Consider the following 14,031-nt stretch of genomic DNA (forward strand, 5'->3'; position numbering starts at 1 on the left):
AATTATCATTGGAAAAAAAAGATACAAATTTATAATGAATATTATTGGAAGAGTATACCGAACATATAAAACTACTTTTAATTAGTTATTTTAAAAGTACATAAATGAAAAATACCATAGTAGAAATATTATAATTGCCGCAGTCTCGTACGTAGAGCTAGAATAAGACGTTCTACCCGCTTGATTAGCGTAATCATTATCTCTTTAAACAACAATGATAATAGTTAGTTCGACAAAGTTATTTTTAACAAACTTTAACAAATTACATTTTTAAATAAAAAATTTAATTTTTTATCTTATTTTGGTTAAAAATATACAAATTAATGTATTTAGTTTTATATATAAAAGTTTTGTCAAATTTATTAAAAAAAATTGTCAAAAATTAATTTTCCTTTTTTAGAATGTCGATTTATTTCAAATGTAACTACGGAATATTTAGTTATGAAAATACTTAAAAGCATTTCACTACCTAAAACAAGAAATACTCAAAAAGCATTCAATAAATTATATTCAATTCCCTATATCTCAGCTTACTCATATTATATAGCAAGGGTAACATCGATGACGTCTCGGCCTCATAATTTTCCCAGGTCAATCAATAACTTGTATTCAACCACTTACATTGAATATATGATCACATCCATGGTTGTGGAACTTCTAATTTCTTCGGTTTGAATTCATTACAAAATAAAAAGTCAAGAACCAAATCTAAACCAGAATCATAAAACAAATGAAAGCGTAAACGGACTCATTCCAAAGGGTTTATTATTCTTTTTTATAGGTCAAACAATTACGTTTGTCCTTTTTCAATATTTCTTTTGTCATAATGGCATCTAATCACATCCATAAGATTTGAAGTTTGTTGTTCTAGACCTGTTCATTATAACAATGGCTATCAGCCAAACTATACTAGGCTTCATCACTTTCACTTGTTTGATGCACATAACGAAACCTTCAAACTTGAACACTGACACGTTACTACAGGGTCATGAGTTCACAACAAGTGACCGTTTGATTTCACCTACAGGTTGGTATACAATGAGTTTCTTTCAGCGAGAAGGCTCTGCAGATTTCTACCTTGGAATTGGAAAATCAGCTGAAAATTCAACTGATCAGAATTTCTGGATAGCCAATAGAGACACGCCAATCCACGACCCTGCACCGTTTCTCACAATTGATGAATTTGGTAACTTGAAAATTATTTCCAACCGGGATATAAATTCCACTATCATGCTCTATTCTTCTGATGCTGGAAGAGAAGTTAACAATAATAACAGTACTACTTCTACTTCTACTACTACTACCTTCAACGCCATATTGCAAGATACCGGCAACCTTATGCTTCGTGAAATGAACCAAAATGGATCTTTGAAGCGGATATTGTGGCAAAGCTTTGATCACCTCTCACACGTTCTCATGATGGGGATGAAACTAGGGTTTGACAGAAAAACTGGTCAAAATTGGTCTATAACATCACGGAGAAGTGAAGAGACTTATTTGTCAGGGTCTTTCACCCTTGCCCTTGAGCCCACAACGAAGCAATTGGTGATATGGTGGAAAGGGAACATTTTGTGGAGTAGTGGGCAATGGAGCAATGGAAACTTTGCGAATCTAAAGTCCCAAGCTTACCAGAAGGACTTTGAATTTGATTACTACTCAGATGAAAATGAAACCTATGTGTCATATCTTGCTAGTTATATCTACATAGCACCTTCAGGTTCAGTATATGGCGGCGCTTCTGGTTCTTCTTTTTCATGCTTCAGTGATTACATTCTATCTGGTTGTTCAATGCCAAGTGTTCCCAGATGTAGAGATTATGATAGCTTGTATCGGGGTAGCTGGAATAGCTACGGAGTAATGTCAGGGAAGGGTTTCAAATTTGATGAAAGTGAGAACCTCACAAATTTTGATTGCTGGATGAAGTGCTTGAATAATTGCAGTTGTGAAGCCTACTCTTATGTTAACGATGATGAAACTGGGTGTGAGATATGGAGCAGAGACTCAGCAAACTTTGTAGCCACTACTAATTTGACAGGTGGAGGGCGTCAGATATACTTCCTTGTTCCCAGAAAAAATGGTAAGTGCATATACTATAATATGATTACTATGGTAATTAATATTGCAGTTGTGAAAAGTGTATCATATAAGAGATTCAAGTTTCAAATCATTGTTGAAAGTGTAACAATACTTCGTTTGACCATGTTGGAATTCGATGTTTTTGAATATGTGAAACCTCGTATCTGATGAGAATAGCCAACATATAAATAAAAAAGAACCGGTAAAGTTCTTCTGTTTCAATAAGATTTTATCTCACAGAAGCTCTAACTGGGCTACATGCTAACGGTTCCAATTTCAATGCAGGCAATACTAAGATATGGATCATAAGCACAATAGTTGGAACTCTCATACTAATCATCTTATGCTTCACATGCACTAAGTTGCAGAAAAAACTAAAACTGAAAGGTAAATATTAACAACATCAGGGTTGGCCTCTTATTTATTTGATCCTAAAATATATAGTCTTAAATAAATACAAACCATTCGGTAATAATTTATTAAAAGTATTATGATTTTATTTGAAATTTAAGGATATCTTTAAGTGGTGACTTTATACTGCTAAAACTGTAACATATAGATCACTGCCCTTATGCATGATATTGAAATATGCAGCCGAAGATCGCAAGAAGCGAACGAAGTTATTGTCTGAAATCGGAGGAAATACTGCAATTTCCATTGCTTATAATGAAATAAAAGAACGGAAGAAAGATGGAAAGACTAGTGATGATATGTATATTTTCGATTTTCAAACTATTCTTGAGGTAACCGCTAATTTTTCTTCCACCAATAAGATAGGAGAGGGTGGTTTTGGACCTGTCTACAAGGTAATTCTTATACTCGTGTTAATGGTGATTTTTTCTTTACGTAATAGAAAATTAGAGCTCTTAAAAGTGGGTTAGAACCGTGGGTCAACCTGGTCCATCACGAGTTTGGATTGAATTGGGTTAAAATTTTTTTACAAATATTAGTACGGGTCAATTTTTAACCCGGCCTACCCAGAATCCAGCTTATCCGGGTTGAACCCGTGGTGAGCCGGGTTGGTGACCACCAACTTGTATGATCACATACATTATGTTGGACTTTGCAATGTTGGGTTGTTTTTTTAACCAAACACATTAGTTAGTTGACAAATGGAAAGATAACTTCAACTCCAAATAGATGAGGATAAAGAAGATGCTTCAAAAGATGTGTGGATTTATCGATTCAAGACTCTAATATTATAGTTGGATCAATAACAAGAATGCTTTGATCCTACATAGTAATTTTTTTTTTTTAATTTTGGTTTGTATTAAAGTTTAACATCATTTTGGATTATATTTATATTGTATTGAAATAAATTTTAATCCGAATTATCATTTATGATTTAAGAAAAAAAATTATATTTTATTTTAATTAAGTTGACTAATGAGCCAACCCGTGGTGAGTCGGGCTGAATTCAAAGTTTTTCGGCTCACTTATAAGTGAATCGGATTGGGTTGACCCACTAAGTAACCAACCCGTAGTGGGTCGGGTCGGGTTGGGTCGAGCAGCCATTTTGACAGCTCTATAAAAAACAATGAAATTTTGTATTATTATGAAGTTTTAATGTTTTGTAAAAGGAAAAGTTGCCAAGTGGACAAGAAGTAGCCATTAAGAGACTTTCCAAAAGCTCGGGGCAAGGTTTGGTAGAGTTTAAAAATGAAGCCATGCTAATTGTCAAACTCCAACACACCAACTTAGTGAGGCTACTTGGTTTTTGTATTGACAGAGAAGAAAGGATATTAGTTTATGAGTATCTCCCCAACAAAAGCTTGGATTTGTACCTCTTTGGTATGGACTTTTACACATTGAATTGTTCAACACATATTTTTATTTTATATTTGAAGAACGTTGCCTCCTTTATTTACCTATGTTTACTAATCCTTACTGTAGGTTCTAATCACAACACTACACTAGAATGGAATATTCGATGCAAGATTATTGAAGGAGTTGCACAAGGACTTGTATATTTACACCAATACTCAAGATTAAAAGTGGTACATAGAGATTTGAAAGCAAGTAACATTTTATTAGACAATCAATTGAATCCAAAAATATCAGATTTTGGTATGGCGAGAATATTTGGATTGATAGAATCTGAAGAACGAACTAACAGGATTGTTGGAACATTGTAAGTATATAAATTAAATATGCTATTCGTCTCCAAAAACTATTATGAAAAATAATAATGATATTTTAATCCATTTTTTTTATTCATTTTTAACCCACTATTTTAATCACTATTAGATCAACACATCACATCACTAAAAAAAATCAAAATAGATGATCTAATAGTGATTGAAGTGGTAGGTTAAAAGTGAGTAAAAAAAAAAGTGGGTTAAAATATATCATTATCCTATCAAAAATTGTGTATCCTAAATTAAATCATAAAGTTTTTAGTTTCTATATTTTATAAAAGTCAACGTAAAATACTATTTCCAATTGACAACATGTGAATTATTTCTCATGTAAACGAAATTCATATATAGTGGACTAAAATGTTTTACATTGACTTTTATAAATACGGGATAGGAACTAGATACTTGTAATTTCTTATAGAGATTAAACATTATTCTTCATAATAGTTTAAGAATGAAAAATATATATAATCCTAAATACATATTATTTTTTTAAATTGTAACATATTTATTATTCTTTATTTTAACCTTTAAATTTTTTTTATGAATTAATTAACATTTTCATTTCAGTGGTTACATGTCTCCGGAATATGCAATGATGGGTGTGATCTCTACCAAAACAGATGTTTATAGCTTTGGCATCCTTTTACTAGAGATTCTAAGTGGAAAGAAAAATAGTAGTGATTATCCATTTAATCTTGCTTTTAATGTAAGTGTTGTCAAAGCTTTGGATATATGAATGATGACCTTGCATGGCATTGGTTTGACATTTAACACCATGTGTTTACTTTAATTAGGCATGGAAACTATGGAATGAAGGTGAAGCTCTGACACTAACGGACACTAACATGAACGGATCATACTCCCCAACCCAAGTGTTAAGATACATTCATATTGGTCTGTTGTGCACACAAGATCAAGCAAGAGACAGACCTACAATGCTTGAGGTTGTTTCTTTTATTTCAAATGAAAATGGTGATTTACCAGAACCTAAGCAACCAGGATTTTGTGTTACTGGACCACCGGAAGAGGAACGCTACACTTGTTCCGTAAGGGAGACAACAAATTCGTTGACATCAGGTAGATAAAATATTAGTTCTTGGAAGAGTTCAAAATCTGTAATAATAATTTCTGAATATATATATAAAATAGTGAAGAGAAGTGCTCAATTTTCCAATTTATATGATGTTGAAGGTTGGAAGTGACAAGATTTATTAGAAAACTGGGATCTATATAAATGGAGATAAAAAAAATATAAGCTGCTTAATATTTCGAAGGATACCAGCTGCTAATTTATGGGCTGATGAAATGGGCCTTACCTTGGAGAGTGTTATTGAGGGATTTCTTTTTACACTTCCATATTTCCTTTCTGCACTCCTACAAATATTTTTTTGATTTATGAAAAAATGAATTTCAGATTGTTTGTGTAATTCAGAAATAGGTATTTTACAGATTTTAGTCTTTTTTATTTCCAAAAGTTTGTTTTTACTTTCAAATCGTGTAATTTGAAAGTCATTTTTGACTTCTAAACTACACAACTCAAAAGTAACATTTGCATGAAAAAAAAAAAATTATACAAGAATTTTTCCTTCATTAAATAGCTTGTGGGATACAAGAAAAAATTTTGAACAAAATATTTTTACACCATCTTTTGAAAACAACCGACAAGTTTTTTGTGTTAATAAAATAATTTTTACAACTCTTTTTATTAACATAATAATAAATATGATATTATATTAAGAAAAAGTTGTGAAGTAATTTTTTTTATAAGAGAGTCAACATATTATCACTTAACTTTTGATATATCAAACCTGTATCTAGTTAGGGTTCCTCTTGTTAGTAAAATTCATATTAAAAAATAATTTATTTTAAGAGAAAGTTGCTTTTCAAATTTAGAGTTGTTGCATAAATGGTTAAAAAATCTGAATCTAAAAACGGTTATTTTTTGCTTCTTTCTTTAGAAATTAATAAAAAAAAATTAAAATAATTTATGGAGAAAACTATGAGGATTTTTTTACTGAATTTTATAATATTTATATTAAATCATATACATCATGAATTTGTATTGATTTCATAATTAAATTGAGTTTAAATTAGTTGACTTAATATACACATTTTTCTGATATACACAATCCTAAACTTAATCTAATTGTAATTGGATCAACCAAAGTAAACACAAATCAACCTAATGATAATCCGATTTGACATGCTAAAATATATTTGGAAAAATCGAGTTTATAAATTTACAATGATTTGTTTGCACTCCTACTTTAAATAGCAGCGTCTCTATGCCACATTCGAGTTATACTTGCATTTATCTCACTTCAAATATTTTTAAATGTATTTTATAATTTTAATTTTAAAAAATTAATCATTAAATATGAAATCTAATAATAATAATAATAATCGATAACTTTTAGTAGAGCCGTCAAAATGGGTTATAACCTGCGAGCCAACCCGGCTCATCACGGGTTCGGGTCGGGTTGAAAAAAAATTACAAATTTCAGTACAGGTTAAAAATGAACCCAACTCACTAAGAACCCGGTTCATTCGGGTTGAACCCGTGGGATTGACTCGCCAACCTACCAATAAATTTTAAATATTAAATTAATATATATATATATATATATATATATGTAATATTTTGAATTAACATGTAACATTATTGTTAGTACTGTAAAATTAATTTAATTATTTAATACTTAATTTTTTAATATTATTAGTTAACATTATTTTTTTCTTGTTTTATTGTAGATGGGGATAAAGAAGATGCTTAAGAGATGAAAATGTTGTAGATTTATCCATTCAAGACTCTAATAGTATAGTTTGATAAGTGATAAGAATGATTTGATGTTAGATAATAATTTATATTTTTGTGATTTTGGTTTGTATTTGGAGTTTAACATAATTTGGGATTTTATTTGGATTGTATTGAAGTTTATTTAGATTTTAATCAGAATTATAACTTAGTTTTCTTGAGATTGAAGAAAAAAAATTGTGTATTTTTTTTAATTAAGTGAGCCAGTGAGCCAACCCGTTTAACCCGTCAACCCGTGGTAGGTCGGGTGGGATTTTAATTTTGTTGACTCGCTAATAAGTGAATCAGGTTAGGTTGACCCACTAAGTGACCAATCCGTCGTGGGTCGAACTGGGTTGGGTCGGGTGACTCGTTTTGACAACTCTATCTTTTAACATTTATTGGGCCTACTTCACAATGTAAAAAAAGCATTACTATTTTTATTTCATTTTTAGGTTTATTTTTATAGTTTTAAATCTCATTGACCTGGTCTTCATTGTCTCTCTCGTGGCTTTCACTTGATCAAATTCTTGGTAGATATACCAACTACCGACAACAATCAGTTATAATTTAAGAAACGTTGGATTGAGAAAGAAAGAAAGAAAAAAAGAGATAAGCATTACATAAAAATTATGTGTACATTTTTCCAAGTAAACAAGGAACTATGATTCAACCAACCTCTCTCATAAATGCTTTTCTATAAGAAATAGAAGAAGAAAAGAATAATATGTTTATGCTTTGTAGATTTTTGACCCTGTCTATCTATATATGTGCTAAATTCAGATTGTGCTAAGTGCAAACAAAAATGGTTTTCAGCAACAGAGTTCTATGCTTCATCATCATCATCATCATAACTTTTACCAGTTTCTTGCAACTTGCAGAGCCCTCAAACACGAGGGAAGACACGTTGCTCCAAGGCCATCCCCTTGCAGCAACCGATCGTTTAATTTCACCTTCATCTTTATACACACTGCGTTTCTTTCAGCTTGATGATGGGTCTGAGGCTAACACCAAATTCTACCTTGGCATATCAGCCAAGAAGTACTATTACTATGTTTGGCTTGCCAACAGGGACAATCCAATCTACGATGACCCCGGGGTTCTCACCATTGATCAATATGGCAACCTCAAAATTGTGTCAAGAACTAACACTATGATGTTATATTCAGTTGAAGCAGAAAGTAACAAAAGTGTTAGAGGGTCTTTGCTGGATACAGGAAACTTTGTGCTTCATGAATTCAACTTAGATGGATCTGTGAAGAGGGTGTTATGGCAGAGCTTTGATTACCCCACAGACACAATTTTGCCAGGGATGAAGCTTGGGTATGACAAGCACAGTGGCCACAAGTGGTCTCTAACAGCAAGGAGAAGTTACAAAACTCTTTGGTCAGGGTCTTTCTCTCTTTCCGTTGACCCCAAAACTAACCAATTGGTTAGTAGATGGAGAGGGGACATTATTTGGACCAGCGGAGAGTGGAGAAATGGAAGTTTTAGCAACCTGAAATCTTCATCACGTGACAGAGAGAACTTCAACTTCAGTTTCTTTTCAAATGAAAGTGTGACCTACTATGAATTTTCTAAAGTTTCTGGTTTTCTGATCATGGAAGCATTGGGTAGAATGAATGCTAGTGGTGTGTCTTACTCGTGTGTTGACAGTGAGATTGTGGCTGGTTGTACAATGCCACAGCCTCCGAAATGTAGGGAAGATAGTGATTTGTACTTGCCAAGTTGGAATAGCTTTGGAGCAATGTCAAGAAAGGGATACGTATTTGATGAAGGAGAGAACTTGACCATTTCTGATTGCTGGATGAGGTGTTTGAAAAATTGCTCCTGTGAGGCTTACTCTTATGCATTCAAGGATGCAACTGGGTGTGAAATATGGAGCAGAAACACATCACACTTCGTTGAGACTAATTCCGGTGTTGGCCGTCCAATTTTCTTCTTTCTCAGCGAAACCACCAAACCCAGTAAGTTCATACACACAACACAACATGAACTTCTTCAGATTTAATATCCATTCTCTTTTCTGATTTTTTATTTATTTTTCCTTTTACTTTTATCTTTCTTTCCTTTACTCTCACAGTCTTGCATGGAGATGTTAAAGAATTATTTTTGTTATAATATGCATATATGAATATAGAGTAATTTGGTAAGCATGTAGTTGTTTATTACACATATATGTAGAATTAACACTCTTCTTTTCTTGCAGAAGGCAAGAAGAGGAGAATATGGATTGCTGGTACTGCAGCTGGAGTTCTTTCCCTCATAGTCTCATTCATTGCATCCTTTATCATGTTCTGGAGAAAACAAAAAGAAACAGGTTAATCTACATCATTTCAAAATTCTCAAGTTTCAAAATGAAGCTATTATGTTATATATATATTTGAAGTTCTTATATATTATTTTTAATGTATGATGATATATACAGTTGAAAATCGTAAGAAGCGAACAAATGTATTCTCTGACATTGGAGAAAATACTGAAATTTCTGATGCATACGATGAAGGAAGAGAACAATGGAATGAGAAAAGGACACGCAGTGATACACATAAATTCGACTTTATAACCATTCTTCAGGCAACGGACAATTTCTCTCTCGCGAATAAGATTGGAGAGGGTGGCTTTGGACCTGTTTACAAGGTAATAAATTCTTATAAGTCTGTTGCTTATGGTTAAAACTATTTCATACATTTTTTTCAGTTAATTTTTGTTTTTTTTTTTTTTTTATATACACATTCAAGAACTTCTCTTCAAAATTTAAAGTTTCAGAAAGCTTTGGTTGTCTCACTTCTGATGTAAAGTCGGACTCTCCAAATTATACTGGAGGGTGAAGAAACGAAATCAAAGTTTTGGTTGAGAATTTAAGCTCGAGTATAAGTTACAAATATTGAAAAGAAAATTTACGAATTCATTAAACTTTTAATTAAAGTTGATGTTAATATCTTACGTAAGTTTGACTCTTTTGTTTGACTCTTTTATTAGTGTTGAATCTGGACAAAGTCAACAATAATATTAATCAAATATAATATACATATTCCATATATAAAAAATCTTTCCACCAATGATTTCAACAAACGTATCTTTACTAAAAAACACGAATATTAGTATTGTCTCTCATTTTCGTCACTAGGATGTCAACGGGGGCAGGGTATGCGAATAGTAGCTCCCTCGAACTCTACCAGTTAGATAAATATCCGTTCCATATTCATACTTATATCTGTTAGGTATCTGTTATACGGGTATCCATATATTTTTTTAATATCCGCGGGCGGGTATCTACGGGTACTCGTGAGTATTTACAAAATTATTTAAAAAATAAATATTTAATCATAAATTTAAATAAAATAAAATACATCATTGTCATAAATTTTAAATAAAGTTCAAACAAACTCAAGTCCATACAAGTCCAATTAAATATAAAATGACGTTCAACACAATGAAAATTCTTTAATTAGTGCTTTGATCAACAAGCCCACTTTCTCCGATTGATTCTTAAGAAAAATTAGGTCAAAATGTTTTTTATTAATATAAATATATATAAGGGTATTTTTGTGAATTAAAGTTTAGCGGATACGGATATTCACAGATATGAATACTATGATACTCGTACCCGCCCCGTTAACATGCGGGTATCAAAAATACTCATACCTGTGGGTAGCAGGTATCCATTTTTAATATTAGTTTCCTACCCATTACGGATTTTATTAGAAATACCCACGGATACGAATATTTTTGACATCCCTATTTGTCACAATTATCTTACTTAAATGTAATCTTATTTGAATATATTGCATTATGCGTTTAATATGAATGATATATTGTTTTTTACTTTTAATTATTTTTTTATTAACCGAATACTTCACAAATAAATAAGGAAATTTATATCTTTTTAGGGAAAATTGGCAAATGGTCAAGAAATAGCTATAAAGAGACTTTCAAAAAGCTCGGGACAAGGATTGGTAGAATTCAGAAATGAAGCTATGTTGATTGTGAAACTGCAACACACTAACCTTGTCAGGCTTCTAGGATTCTGCATTGATAGAGAAGAAAGGATATTAGTCTATGAATACATGGCCAACAAAAGTTTGAATTTATACCTTTTCGGTATGAATAATATTGTCATCTAATATGTTGTCAATATTTCATCTATATATTCAAGACATTCTTTTTATTAATTCATTGTTCATTGTGGTTTTCTTCTAAACAGATGCCAACAAAAGAACTATATTAGATTGGAAGATAAGGTATAAAATTATTGAAGGAATTGCTCAAGGACTCGTGTATTTACATCAATATTCAAGATTAAAAGTGATACACCGAGATTTGAAGGCTAGTAATATTTTATTGGACAATGAGTTAAATCCAAAGATATCTGATTTTGGAATGGCTCGAATACTTAAATGGACACTATTAGAAGAAAAAACAAACAGAGTTGTTGGAACATAGTAAGTATTTATTTATGGTAAACAATTTCTTTATATATTTTGTAGTAACATTTTTGTAGTGGTTATATGTCTCCAGAATATGCCATGAGTGGAGTTATCTCAACAAAGATTGACGTATATAGCTTTGGGGTATTACTCTTAGAGATTGTGACTGCAAAGAAAAATATCAGTGACGATTTTTCATTGAATTTGATAGGATATGTAAGTTACCTCAAATGAATAAAAATAAAGTTGAATTGATGTTGCTTAAAATTTAAGAGTGTAAATAATTTGTTTCAGGCATGGCAATTATGGAATGAAGGGGAAGCTTTAAAGCTAATTGACACAATGGTGAATGGTTCATGCCACCACATCCAAGTTATGCGATGCATTCATATAGGTTTGTTGTGCACTCAAGACAAAGCAAAGGATAGGCCCAGTATGCTTGAGGTTATTTCTTTTCTTTCAAATGAAAATAGTGAGCTACCTTCACCTATACAACCACCACTTTATACCTTTAAAAGTGCGAAGGGGGCAGAGCAACATAAATCTTGCTCCAATAATGAGATCACAATGTCAATGACATATGGCAGATAACTTATTTACATATTGTGTGATGAGGTTCACACTTCAATGTATAGTAGTGAGTCACATTTAATATGAGGCAAAAATTTGTTAAATAATATTGTCATTTTAATATAATGTCATATTTATTGAAAATTTTACATTGTATTCTATTTTACATTTAACATCCTAAATTATATTACTAAGCACTTTATATAGACTTACTAATTAATTACATAAAAATTATAGATATATGAATATATGCACTCACTTAAATAGGAATAGGAAGGATGAATGGTTGTGGTGGGGAGATAAATAACAAAATAGTATATAGTAAGGTCTCCATATAAGGAACTATACAATGAGACGATGAGGGAAGATTCAAAGACATATGACATGTTATGAAAACTAAAAGTACTTCCCTCAGCACAATACTTTGATTGAACAATGATGCAAAATAGAATAGCTTCAAAGGATAATTTGCATCATAGATAGATTGATGTAGGAAGTAAGTGTAGGAGGACATTTTGTTATGTGTCAAATAAGTGAAGAAACAATAGTCCATATATTCTTCGAATGTAAAGTAACAAGGAAAGTTTGGTATATGTGTAATAGGTGAGTTGGAATTAATAGTGTACAACACATCATACCCATACTACGCTTTCAACAGTTTGGATTACAATAACTGAAAAATAAAGAAAATATGATTTGGAGAAGTATTTAGATAGCATGATTTAGAATATAAAAAAAAAAAAAACATCATTTTTAAGTCAAGAAAGTTGATACAAAATTTCCTTTTTATTGAACTCAATTAAATGCTTGGACCAAGATATAAAACAAAAGTCTCAAAGCAAAATTATCTCATTCAAAATTATGTAAATAGTATTTAGTTCACATATTTTCAAAATGTCTTTCACTGCTATTTTAAGTAACCATTATAAAGAAAACATTTAACTTTATTCATGGAGTGCATACTTCAAAATAAGTTTAATATTAATTCATGTTATATAACCTTCACCCTCTTTTTTTTATCAAAAATTTGTGTTTTTTTAAAAGAATTAATATTGCACATAATATTTTAAAATATGTCAGGAATCATACAAGTACATTTTTGTCATTAAATAAGCTCCGGGATACAATAAATGTTTTTGAAAAAAACTTATTTTTACATCCTCTTTTAAAAACAGCCGACAATTTTTTTATTAATATAAAACAAAACTATGAAGTGGGTTTTTATAAGAGAGCCAACATATTATCACTCGAATTGTAAAATCAAAACTTGTATCTAGTTAGGGTCCTCTTGTTAATAAAATTCATATTAAAAATAATTTATTTTAGGACAAATTTGCTTTTCAAAATTAGAGTTGTTGGATAAATGGTTAAAAAATCTGAATCTGCAAAAAAGTTTATTTTCTGCTTCTTTCTTTAAAAACTAAAAAAAAAATTGTTTTTAAATTAATTTGTGAAAAGAATTATGAGGACTTTTTAACTGAAGTTTACCATCTTCATATTATATCATATACATGATAACTTTTTATTGATATATAATATAAATTTTAGTTTAAATATGGATATAAGGAGTTTCCATCCGTGAACCCGATGATGCAATCTAACTATTGATTTCATAATTGAATTGAGTTTAAATTAGTTGACTTAGTATACGCATTTTTCTGATACACAAAATCCCAAACTTAATCTAATTGTAATTGGATCAACCAAAGTAGACACAAATCAACCCAATGATAATCCGATTTGACATGCTACAGTATATTATATTGGGATAAATCGAGTTTATAAATTTACATGATTTGTTTGCACTCCTACTAAATAGCAGCGTCTCTATACCACATTTCAGTTACAATTGCATTTATCTCACTTCAAATATAACTTTATTTTTAAAAAAATAAAAATTAATAATTAAATATGAAATATAATAGTAATAGTAATAATAATCAATAACTTTTAGCATTTAGCATTTATTGTGCCTACCTTCACATGCTCCCTTTTAAAGCATTACTATTTTTATTTAATT

At 30.8% G+C, this 14,031-nt stretch overlaps 2 protein-coding genes across 2 annotated transcripts; both read left to right on the forward strand.

Moving 5' to 3' along the window:
* The first annotated feature begins 888 nt into the window (after positions 1-888).
* LOC114172967 (G-type lectin S-receptor-like serine/threonine-protein kinase CES101) lies at positions 889-5,471 on the forward strand. Its single transcript, XM_028057140.2, has 7 exons — positions 889-2,077; positions 2,362-2,463; positions 2,671-2,882; positions 3,657-3,867; positions 3,970-4,207; positions 4,785-4,923; positions 5,012-5,471. The coding sequence occupies exons 1-7, from the start codon at positions 889-891 to the stop codon at positions 5,300-5,302; spliced, it is 2,382 nt and encodes a 793-aa protein (XP_027912941.2). The 3' UTR covers positions 5,303-5,471.
* A 2,335-nt stretch (positions 5,472-7,806) lies between these two features.
* LOC114172995 (G-type lectin S-receptor-like serine/threonine-protein kinase CES101) lies at positions 7,807-12,094 on the forward strand. Its single transcript, XM_085667122.1, has 7 exons — positions 7,807-8,978; positions 9,221-9,331; positions 9,440-9,651; positions 10,905-11,115; positions 11,219-11,456; positions 11,516-11,657; positions 11,736-12,094. Exons 1-7 carry the CDS (start codon positions 7,817-7,819, stop codon positions 12,030-12,032), a joined length of 2,373 nt encoding a protein of 790 aa, XP_085523248.1. The 5' UTR covers positions 7,807-7,816; the 3' UTR covers positions 12,033-12,094.
* The last annotated feature ends 1,937 nt before the right edge of the window (positions 12,095-14,031 follow it).

This window comes from Vigna unguiculata, chromosome 1, assembly GCF_037176805.1.
Source record: "Vigna unguiculata cultivar grain cowpea cultivar isolate G323 ecotype 2 chromosome 1, ASM3717680v1, whole genome shotgun sequence".
Lineage (NCBI taxonomy): Eukaryota > Viridiplantae > Streptophyta > Magnoliopsida > Fabales > Fabaceae > Vigna > Vigna unguiculata.

Bases quoted from the DNA above. Each gene is read 5' to 3' on its own strand.
- LOC114172967 (XM_028057140.2), top strand. From the start codon at position 889: ATGGCTATCAGCCAAACTATACTAGGCTTCATCACTTTCACTTGTTTG. The intron at 2,464-2,670 runs GTAAATATTAAC...TGAAATATGCAG, and splicing joins GAAAAAACTAAAACTGAAAG to CCGAAGATCGCAAGAAGCGA. The intron at 2,883-3,656 runs GTAATTCTTATA...GTTTTGTAAAAG, and splicing joins GTTTTGGACCTGTCTACAAG to GAAAAGTTGCCAAGTGGACA.
- LOC114172995 (XM_085667122.1), top strand. From the start codon at position 7,817: ATGGTTTTCAGCAACAGAGTTCTATGCTTCATCATCATCATCATCATA. The intron at 9,332-9,439 runs GTTAATCTACAT...TGATATATACAG, and splicing joins GAGAAAACAAAAAGAAACAG to TTGAAAATCGTAAGAAGCGA. The intron at 11,116-11,218 runs GTATGAATAATA...TCTTCTAAACAG, and splicing joins TTTGAATTTATACCTTTTCG to ATGCCAACAAAAGAACTATA.